The sequence below is a fragment of the Desmodus rotundus genome, chromosome 10, assembly GCF_022682495.2.
Source record: "Desmodus rotundus isolate HL8 chromosome 10, HLdesRot8A.1, whole genome shotgun sequence".
Taxonomy (NCBI): Eukaryota; Metazoa; Chordata; class Mammalia; order Chiroptera; family Phyllostomidae; genus Desmodus; species Desmodus rotundus.
This window is the reverse complement of record NC_071396.1, coordinates 23,268,917-23,279,697: the sequence shown is the minus strand read 5'-3', so window position 1 is coordinate 23,279,697 and position 10,781 is coordinate 23,268,917. Positions and strand designations below refer to the sequence as shown.

At 46.7% G+C, this 10,781-nt stretch overlaps 1 protein-coding gene across 4 annotated transcripts in view; it reads right to left on the bottom strand.

The window, feature by feature from the left end:
• The window catches only part of TAF5L (TATA-box binding protein associated factor 5 like), a 33,429-nt gene that overhangs the window by 5,841 nt on the left and 16,807 nt on the right, over positions 1-10,781 (bottom strand). For 3 of the 4 annotated variants that reach the window (XM_053912931.1, XM_053912932.1, XM_024561713.4), the window contains exon 4: positions 4,472-5,196. In XM_053912931.1, coding sequence (XP_053768906.1) covers positions 4,472-5,196 — 725 coding nt within the window. The remainder of the gene's footprint in view (positions 1-4,471; positions 5,197-10,781) is intronic. The other variant, XM_045196599.2, reaches the window with a different exon arrangement.

Here is a 10,781-nt window from a genome sequence, read left to right as displayed (position 1 = left end):
TTTTCTGTGGCTCAACTCAGTCCCCCCAGGGCCTCTGTTGGCACAGCTGGGGTGGAACCCTGAGCCAGCGCCGATTTACACGTGCCCGCCCCACAGATGCTCTCTCTCCTTCCCCTCATCTAACAGGGCTGCACCCCAAAACTCCCTGCAGCTGACCGAACCCTTCACAGTGAACGGGCACGCATCCTGAATCGGAATTTTTAATACGTAAAGTGTATTGTGTGGTAATAAACTGTAACATGCATATTATAAAATGTGCCTAAAGTAGAAAGAACAGAGAAGTACATAGATCTTTACTGTCTGACACGCCCCTGTGCCGGGACCATGCCAGGAACCACGTAGTCCCTACAATCTGAGACTAGCCACGGTGTCTACTCCTGGACTCGGGTGCTGCAGGTGCCTCAGCTGCACTCCAGTCTGTCCCCGATCACACGTACTGGCAGGGGGCAGGGGGCCATCTGGGATTTGGCCTTGGGCTGTCCTCCAATCAGCGGCCAGTGGAACAGAAGGAAACGCAAGGTGCCTGGGTCAGGGAGTGGGCTAAGACTTGGAAGCAAGAGAGGTGCCGCGTGTGCGTGAGAGAAGACAGCAGCCTGGTCTTGGTCAGACACGGTGACCATGGCTAGTGTGAATGGACGTGACTCTAAGTGTGACATACACACCCAATTTCTAAGACTTAGGGCAAGAAAGGAGAAAGTATCTGGTCTCATGAATAATTTTTTAATACTGCTTATATGTTAAATGATAATATTTTTGCCATACTAGATTCAATAAAATACATTATTAAAAGTCACTTTGACTAGTTCTTTTTACTGTTTTAATGGGGCTACGGAAAACTTTAAATTACAGATATGGCTGCACTGTAACCACACCACCGGCTAGCACGGATCTCGGGGACAGTTTTTTACTGTCAAGTACAGAGCTGAGCATCACTGACAGCGCGGAGCTCTTCACTTTCCAGAAGTGAAGTGTACCAGGCCGGGGGAAGAACGATGCGTCATCACACACGGGCGTTGTGCTGGTAGGCCGAGGGGGTGGGGGTGGCAGTGGCGAGTGCAAGCCGTGCACAAACACCTGAAGAGGAGAGCAGAGCCCTGTGGTTTTTTTGCCTCGTAGCTCACGCATTAAAAACACACAGCTTCCAACCTACAGTGGTGAGGGCTGGATCTCACTCCCGGCTGCACTTCGTTGAAGGCGGGCACTGCAGGCCTCCTTCTCTGAGTGTCTGCAGAAGGGGCGATGGGTCCTGGGGGGGAGGGGCACTGCTCTGCCACTTCACAGATTTTCAAAGGTTAATCTAGACCAGGGATGTCAAACTCATTTTCCCTGGGGGCCACGTCAGCCTCGCAGTTGCCTTCAAAGGGCCGAATGTCATTTCAGGACTGTGGAAATGTGACTGCTCCTCAACTAGGGGCGAGGGGCTCAGCGCGGTCGCCGGGCGGATAAAACAGAACAAGGTGGGGGGCCGGCTTCGGCCCGCGAGCCTGTGTTTGCCCCCTGTGCACTCGACTATCTTCAAAGTGGAGATAACAGGCTACAGGGCAGTGCTGGAAACCCAGGTTTATCTGGCAAAATTAACAGAATTTTTGTGCTTCCATAGACCTTTTGGTTACTGTTTGATTCCTTTAAAAAACTGAGATAGGATTCACATTATTAAATTCTCTCTTTTAAAGTGTGCGGTTCAGTGGTTTCTAGCACATTCAGAGCTGTGCGACTCCCACCACCATCTGTGCACAGAAGGCTGTCTGTCGTCACCTCCAGAAGAGACCCGGTACCCGTGAGCGGTCACCTCCCAACCCACGGTCCCAGCCGCTGACCAGAACTGGCCTACTTTCTGTGTCTGCGGACGTGCCTATTCTGGATGCTCCCTGTAAGTGGAACCCTGCCATATGCGGTCCTTTGTGACGGGCTTCTTTCCCTAGAGTACTGTTTACAAGGTTCGTCCACAGTATAGCATTATGGTAGATCGCGTATCTCCATTCCTTTTCACGGCTGAGTACTATTCCATCACAGGAAATACCTGTCTACCCGTTAATAGCTGATGGACATTTGGGTTGCTTCCATGTTTTGGCTGTTACGAATAATGCCTCTATGAACACTTGTGTACAGGTTTTTATGTGGGCATACGGTTTCAATTTTCTTGGTTATACACCTAGAAATGGAATTCCTGGGTCTGATTCCTGCGTACTGTTTTAAATGCCTACTGTAAAAATGTTTTATCTAGTAATTTGTGCAACAGTTACTGCTTCACAAAGATTAGAGCAGCACTTGCAGGCTGGCTTTCTAATTTGCTTTGCACGGTGCTCTTCCTTCCTGCCATCTCCGGGCGCTGGCAGCAACACCACCTACTTTCACCTGCTGGGCTTCCAGAGGTGTGTGTTTGTGCACTTTGCACTAAGAGTCCTGATTTTACTGGTGAATTCTTCAAAGGGAAAATAAGTCTGAATTCTCATGGAAGAAACAGTAAGAACCAACTACCAGAACTAATTTATACCTTGCTTTGCTACAAAATGCTTCTCGATAGAAACAAAAAAGAAAACTTCCCCAAACTGCTGTGACAAAATAGATGGGGGTGTAGAAATCACAGACAGGAAACCCCTCAAAAACAGAACAGGAGGATCTCAACTTTAGTTCTGAAGTGTAAGATAAAATTTGTTCTTGAGGAAAGCAGAGGCTAGCATCTTCACTACTTCCAGGATGGGCAATGACGAATAAACCAGAAAGATACTTGAAACAACGAACTGCTGCTCTGACGTCCTTTGTGATCTTCCAGGTGGACGGCACTTCCCACACGCACTCAGCTGTTCCATCCTGAGACCCAGGTGTCGCCCACGACCCTTCCTTCGCTGCAGCCCCGCCATTAGCCCAGGGCTGAGCTCTCGTCTAACCCATACATTGCGCTTCTCTCCACCGTCACTGCCCTAGTTTGGGCCACCATACTGTCCCCAACAGACCGGCACCGAGCTGCTTCCTGTTTTACCCCTCCCAACTCCAGTCGGAATTAATTTCTTTCCGTTCCTGGAATTCACTATGTTCTTCACTTCCAGGTCATCAAATACATGCCCTTCGATGTCTGGAAGCCTTCATAGAACAAGTCACAGAACCAGGGGAGAATCTTAAAAATTTTTATTTTAGTCTAATGCTCTTTCCATCTATCTTTGCTATCTTTCTTATATTAATTTTTAATGTCTGGAATATTCCCTAGTTCAGTATCATCCAAACTAATAAGCCAGTAGAAATACAATTTTTGTATTTACAGAGAAATGTAAGTAAATTAGGACAGTAGTCCTCAGCTGCACGTGAAGAGGCTAGAACTTTCTCCAAGGAAAAGAAAAATCTGATAATTCAATACACATGCAGTTAAAAAAAAAAAAAGATTTTCGAGGGCACTACTATAAAATCCTAGAAACCAAAGTTTGTACATTGGAATTTAGACTCTCTATTCCTTACAACAAACAACTCTAATTACACTGTCTCAGTTGTAAGAAACAAAATTTCAAAGGATATTACTACTAATTGGAAGGTGACTAAGAAAACAGGAAATTGGAAAAAAGAGTTTAATTTGTGCACCCAATATTCTTAGTATCCTACCAGCAACTGCAAATTAACTCAAGTGATTTAAAAAACAAGAAATCCTGAATTTTTCAACCCCATGCAAAGAATTTTCCATCCAAAACAAGTGAGGCACAGCTACGTGAATTTCAGCAGGGCTGTGACAAGAATATTCTAGCCCTCAGCATGTGGGGGCCACTCTCGGGGAAAGTGAACCCTGTGCGGTTCAACTTCTATCTCCCTGCACCCCCATGTTTTCTAAGGCAGCGATTCTTGGTGACACCAAACTCAGGCCCCTCGGCCTGCCGCTTTCAACGCCCAGCCCCACACAAAGCAAACAGGTCCGTTACACTGACTGATGGGTGAAATGTCACCTGTACTTTCTGTGCCCCTTTCAGAACAGGGTTTGGAACAGCCTGGGCCCATGAAGCCGAGGGCTCACACTGCCTGGGAAAGGCTGATGGCCCCTGGGGGTGGTGGGAGCACAGCAGCCCAGGTTCTCGCTCACCATGGATGAGACTGGAAAACGGCACACTATTTATCACCTTTTAAAATGCATTTACTTATAACCATGTACCTTTGCACAAAGGCCATGCGCCCATGCCCTTACTGTAAATCTCAATATTGGCTAAAGGCCTTCAATTAGGCTTAGCCGTGTTGTCCACATTTCAGAGAGTACTCAGTTCTTACCATTCATCAGTAACGTTCAGTTATGTTGCTAAAAATAGTTTCCCTCTTTTCCGAGGCTAGGCACGGGTAGGAATTCAATGGTTACAAGTTACATGGCCTTAGTTTGGCTTTAGCTAGAGGATGAGGGAAATAAAGACGTCCATTCTCCATCAAACCAGTCAAAGTTTGGAAAGAATATTCTAAGCAAATTAGCAAGACAGATGTAGGGAAGAAAAAATGGTACTCATACCTCCTCTTCCAGAATATCACAAGCCAGGTGGATGCGGGACACGTCTACTTGATGGGGTTCTGATTTTAACTTCTTGGATCGTAAACTCCACAGTTTTATACAGGAGTTGTCAAACCCAGCAGCCAGCAGCTTGCTGTCCGGGGAGATTTCTGCAGTGTTCAACAGCTGCTCGGTGTTATAGAAGGCATAGAAGCAGATGGTGGTGAGGGAGGGAGGGCCATCCTTGACGCGCTTGATGCTCTCCTGCAAGACCTCCAGGGCAGCCTCGTTCTGCAGAATCGGGGCGGGCATGTCAGTGGGCTCTAAGCCGTTGCCCTCACTTCGTGAGGAGCTGCCGCTGGCGTAGAGTTGGTAATCTGTTCTCTTGGCAGGCTGCACGTCCAGGTGGATATGCAAGGTGAGGACTTTGCACAGGGCGGCGTTGTTGTCACTTTGGAGGTAGCGGATAAGGTAGTTGTAGCTGTCTTCTTGGAGACGGACCACGTACTTATGATCTAGGAATGCTCGAAGCTTGAAGTTGGACAGGATGTCTTGGATGGTTTGGGTGGTCTGGAGCTGCTCAATGACATCCTTCTGGCTGGCGTTCTGCAGAAACATTCCATGGAAGCGACTGTAGAAGCTTTCCACTGTGCTCTTCGGACTGTTCTGGACCAGGTTGAGATGGAGGTAGACAAAGAGAGGATAGAGGAGAGGCATCACTTCGTGGCTATGCTGGGAATCAGAATCTATAATGAAAAGAAGCGAGCGCTTTATAATCAGCATAGTCTCAAAGAATAACGTGACCCTCCTGGGAAGCCCACCACTACACCTCGCTTTCTTGTCGGGATCCTCCTTTCTGAGGCTAAGGACCGAAATGAAAGCCCAACAGAGAGTTCTGGAAACTCAAAAGTCCAAGCCTTTTGACTGAAGGGGGAAACAGCATGGGCTCTGAAGTCCGGCAAACTTGGTGGTGACATTGGCCACGAATCAGGAATGTGATGCCCAGAGAGGCTAAGTGACTTGCCCAAGTTCTCACAACAGTTCAGTAGCTTCTACCTGGATCTTCGAGGGCCAGTACTTGTCCCGTGAGTGTGTCTCACCTCAGACCTCTGACGGCCTGCAGACACATTCTTGGGAGACTGTGAGTTCTTCACAGAAACCTTTTCACTTGATAATTTAAAAAACAATGAGCCACAGGTATATCCAGAATTACCTAGACGGCCATTTAGCAAGTAAGTACTGACATAAGACTTTATCGCTCTATTTTGTTTTGCGATTACTTTTGGCACCCATCACCGACTGGAACATCTGATATTAAAGTACTTGTTTTGGTGGGTTCACTGACATGTCTGGCTACCCAGGCTGGCACGTCCTAATGCTAACATGACAACGTTCATTCACAAGTGCCCCACATCTGGAAGTGCCCTCCTTTTGATTCTGGTGGTTAAAAGTAAAACCTCTCTTCTGCGGTGACCAGTTCCAAACCAGACACTCTCCCGTCAGTGAGCCCGAACAGTTTGGCCCGTGAAACGCTGTGGCAAAGCATGTTCAAAACAGTGCGCAGCTTTCATTGTTACGGTCACTGGGAAGTGCACAGAGGTGAATGTGACACCTAAGCAAGTGGCAGCGAGCAGGGCCCTACAGGGCATGGCCACCAGTGCCATCCCTGTGCCCACAGGGGGCGGCAAGTGAGTTCTGGCAAAACCCATCCGTCGTGCTCCCTCACTGTTACCTTGACCTTTACTGCCTTTGTGGTTTTGCTTACACTTTATCTGGATTTCACACAGAAATACAGTAGACACTAAAGGTTATGTATCTAGAGTAATGTTTGTACCTATTTAAATAAATTAATAAAACGGGTTCTGTCAACACTTAGCACTTCTGCTAGTACTTTTTTTTCATGAAAAGAAATTCATACATTGCTGAAGATTTAGGGACACTGCGTTAGGGAATCTTGCCTCCCTAATTTGATAATGAATGATACCAGCCTGCTACCTCTGCCTAATATCCTACTTTACTTTATCACAGGTGAATTGTAAAATATGTGTATGCTAGAATAAAAGTGTCCCTACTTAAATACATATTGAGAAGGTGAACTTCAAGAACAAGTCAATTGAACTGCGAGTTAAGACTGTCACCCGGCCACTTTGGGCTCCTGATGCACCTCAATCAACAGGCAAAGGAGGGGTTGCTGCGCTGGCTGGGTGACCGCTCCTGACCACCAAGGGGGAGCTGGATGGCTGTCCTGCAGCAGAGGCGAGGAGGGGGGACTCTGGGACACAGGAGATGCCGACGGTGTTTCTTAGCGTTAATGTGCCCTGTGGGTCAGGTCAGTGGCAACTACAACAACCCAATCCATGCAGGACTAGTGATGGCCCAGACCCTTCCCAACCAGGTAAAGAACCAGGCCCAGTTCAGGTGCTTCCTGAAGGCAGAGGTAATACAGAATGGGTAGTAGAAGGTAGTTACAAATACCAGGTATGGACATAAGGACTGTAATCGTCAGGGGTGTGCCTCCTTATTTGGTTATGAATGCATTTTTGTGTATATCCAAGTATCTTTGCTTTCTCCTCTCCTTATCCCCCGATCATGTCATGTAAGCTGTATTGCCTCTATATTGTAGTACTTCAGTATCGTTAACTTCACACGCAGTATTTAAGGGGGTGTCAGGAGCAAAGTAAGCTCCACACCAGGACTTTGCTGCCTGTTTGGGGAAGGGATCAGTGCGCTCCCAGCGGCACTCAGGAGAGCCGTATTGCGTCAGGCGACATCACAGCTTGGCTCGTTGTCTGCACTTTAAGAGTGAGTGTGGGTGGGGAGATAAACACGGGTGCCAAGCTGACGGGGTGGAGGGGTAGTGGCCTCGTGATGGTTAATTTTCTGTGTCAGCCTGGTTGGGCCAGCGTGCCCAGATCCTTGGTCAAACCTTATTCTAGATGTTTCTGTGAAGGAGTTTCTACATGAGATTAACATTTAAATCAGCCGTCTTTGAGTAAAGCAGACTACCCTCCACCATACTGTGAAGGGGCCCCTCCAATCAGCTGGAGGCCTTGACAGAACAAAGGCTGGCCTCCCCGGAAGAAGAGGGGATCCGGCCACCCCCACCGCTGCCTTGTCCTTCCATTTAACTGCAACCCCTCCCGGGGTCTCCAGCCTGTTGACCTGGACTTGCTAAACCGAACAATCCCCTGAGCCAATTCCCTAAAATAAACCTTCCTATTTCTCTGGAGAACACCACCTAATACAGATTTTGCTATTTCTTTAAACACTGTAGTTTTTTGAAGACCTTGGAAAAATTTCTTTCCTAAATACTAATTAAAAAATAAAGACTCCATGCTTACTGATTATACTTCCTACATATTCTATTGGGTTGAAAGACTGTTTTTGACTCTTTAAAGTCTGAGTTTAGGCTTATTTCCCAAATGAGAGGCATTTAATTTGGTGAATGAGAGGGTCAAGCCGGCTTTTCCGACCTGCCAGACTGCTCAGGACTCCACTGTCCCGACTCTGACAGCTCACGGCTTCATTGAAACTCTCCCATCTTGCATGGTCTGGCGCCAGCCACAATGGCTGATGGTCAGACTGACCCTCTGCACCTGGGAACCCGCCCTCTACCACCCCTGGTCCTGACTCCCTTCCCGAAACCCTGAAGCAACAGTCCAGAAGAACAAGAGACCACCCCTCCCTTATTCCCTACCCCCAAATGCACCTTTCCTTTAAAAAAACCCCACTCTTGCCTCCCTTGGGGCTGCAGTTGGGCTCAACCAGGCACGAAAGGCACTTGGACCAGATCATCGGGCCTCTCCCATCTCTACTTCTCCAGCATTTCTAACACTGAAGTTTAGGAAAAACACCTAGCCATCAAGAAAGAGGGATGCACTGCTTTAAAGCTTAACTGAAATTCACTGCTGTTTCAGCTTGTAGTTTCAAAACTGCTTAACTTTTCTCTCTTGTGTGAAGAGAACAGCATATTAGGTATAAAATAAATTTTAATCAACATATTCTATATGTGGAACAAAGTGAAACTCACATTGAGTCTTAACTCTTGTTTTGACTCTTGCTTCAAGTATGTATTTTTTCTAATTACAAAGTAAAAATCCCCTGAAAAGTGTGCCTTTTCTTCCAACCATCCACCCATGGAGACACTGAATTATGTCACGAATGTCTACGTGGCACTCTACTCTGCTGGTAGTAAGCACGAGAAAAATGGAGTTTCTCATAGAGTTTGCAGAAATTCCTAGTGAAAAGGACATCAAGTTAAACAAAAGCGGAGCTTCAGGCCTCATTCTCCTTCACTTCTCTGTAGGGTTGGACCTCTCCAACCATGACGTCCTTGTCCTTTGGCCTAACATCTTCCACACCACCTGGCTTGACCTGTCACCTTCCCTGACTCCACCTCTCCACTTTCGGGCTCCTTCTCCCTCCAAAGAATGAGCACTGAGTGTGCGCCCACCTCCTGGGAGCCAGGGTCTTACTTCTTCTGTTCAAGGTACTTCCGCCCCCCTCACCAGAGCCTGAAGCAGGCTCAGCTCTCCTTCCTCCTTTACTGCTGGGCCGTGGAGAGTCTAGCTTGGTTACTTTAAATATGAAATCAAGACCCTGCTTTCCATTTCCACAACACTGCTGGGTTCTGGTCCTCATTCACTTCATCGCTCAAGTACTGCAGTGGAGTCCAGGCTGGCTTCCTAGGAACCCCTCTCACAAACTGCCTTCAGCCTGACAGCCATGCCCACGGCTGTCCCCAGCATGCAGGATGAGGTTCAGACTCTGGCGTGTCTGACTTTATCTCCAATCCAAAAGGCCCTTTCTCAGCAAAGCTGAACCCCTCACTGTCCCTGCACAGAGAATGCCACCTCTGCCAGCTGGCCCTTGTGCTCCTGTCCTAACGGGTGCCCCATGTCCTCTCCTCTACCACAGTCGACAGAAACCCAACCCATCCTCCAAGTGCCGGCTCGAATCACCCCTCCTAACTCGGGGAGGCCTTCTCTCACTTCCTCATCTAAACCAGATCCTCCTGTCACTCAAATGCCACTACTCTCAGTGCAACATTCAGCGACTAACTTTCCACTGGCCCGTGAAAGCACTTCTATGTTCAGATTTAAGTCTGATTTAAAGCGTTCACTTTTAGTCTTCTGTGTTAGGGTTAGCGTCCCATTTAGATGAGTGGCTGCGTGTTATGCTTTATCTTCGTGCTCAGAAAAAACCTGTTCCTTTGATTTGGCGGACTGCTCTTCAGAGACCTGAACATGGAGAAAAATGTCCCAGGAAAAGCAGTCTGTAAGGAAAAACATACACATTCACCCCTTCCAAATACTCTGTGACCAGTGGACTGAAAAATTAAATTATTGAGACTAGAACAGACAACTTTCTCGGTTTTTAAACAAGACACGAAATTGCAAAGAAAAAGGCTGATGTTATAATATACTGAAATGTAAAGTTCTGGGCAAGGGAAACTGAGAGATAAGAACAAAGAAGGGCCCATGTTAGGAGAAACACGGCACCATGAAGTCCAAGGGGTAGACGGCTGCACCTTTAAGTGTAAGAGCTCTGGCAAAAGCTTAAGAAAATCACCAAGAGCCCAGAAGAGGTAAATATGAACTGAAAACTTTCCGTCAAGATAAATTACATTAGTGATCAATACACTGTATTGCAACAGGCTGGATAAATGGCAGAGAAAGGCTGACAGGGGCCAGGCCTCTTTAAGCTATCTTCCTCCTAAGCCAGCTTCCTGCTACTAGAATGGGGACAGAAATCCATCATGGAGATGGAACAATCATTTTTTAAAAACCAAGAAAATTAGCTCTCTAAAAACTGATTTAAAATTTCAAAAACTGCTTGAAGCTTTAAAAGCCAATGTCAACGATGAAAAATAACTAATTATTTTCAAGTTCTTGCTTACCTCTGAATGAAATCCTTCTTATAGATTCAATTTTTCTTTTTTTATCCTCAGTGGAGATGGAAAGCAGCTGACCACTGTTCTGAGATGTTTACTATTCATCTGATAGGAGGGTCTGAGTGAAGTTTCCTTCTTTCCCATCAAACATCATAGACTCTTCTTTATTAAATCTTTGATCTCTGTGATTTTTTCATTTTTGTAACTAACAGTCTAGTCTTTACTTATGAAGCTCATCACTGAACAACTGTGAGCTCAATAAGATAACCCCCTCTAGGGTTTTATTTGTACTGTTTCCTGTAACGTTTTGGCCATTTTCCCCAACTGCAGAACACACGAAAAGTGGATTCTTGCCTTTCAAACACTGACCACGAAGGGGGTCACATAAAATTAGGACAACTCTAAGCAGGTGTAAAACTAAGTATATTATTTTGGTTT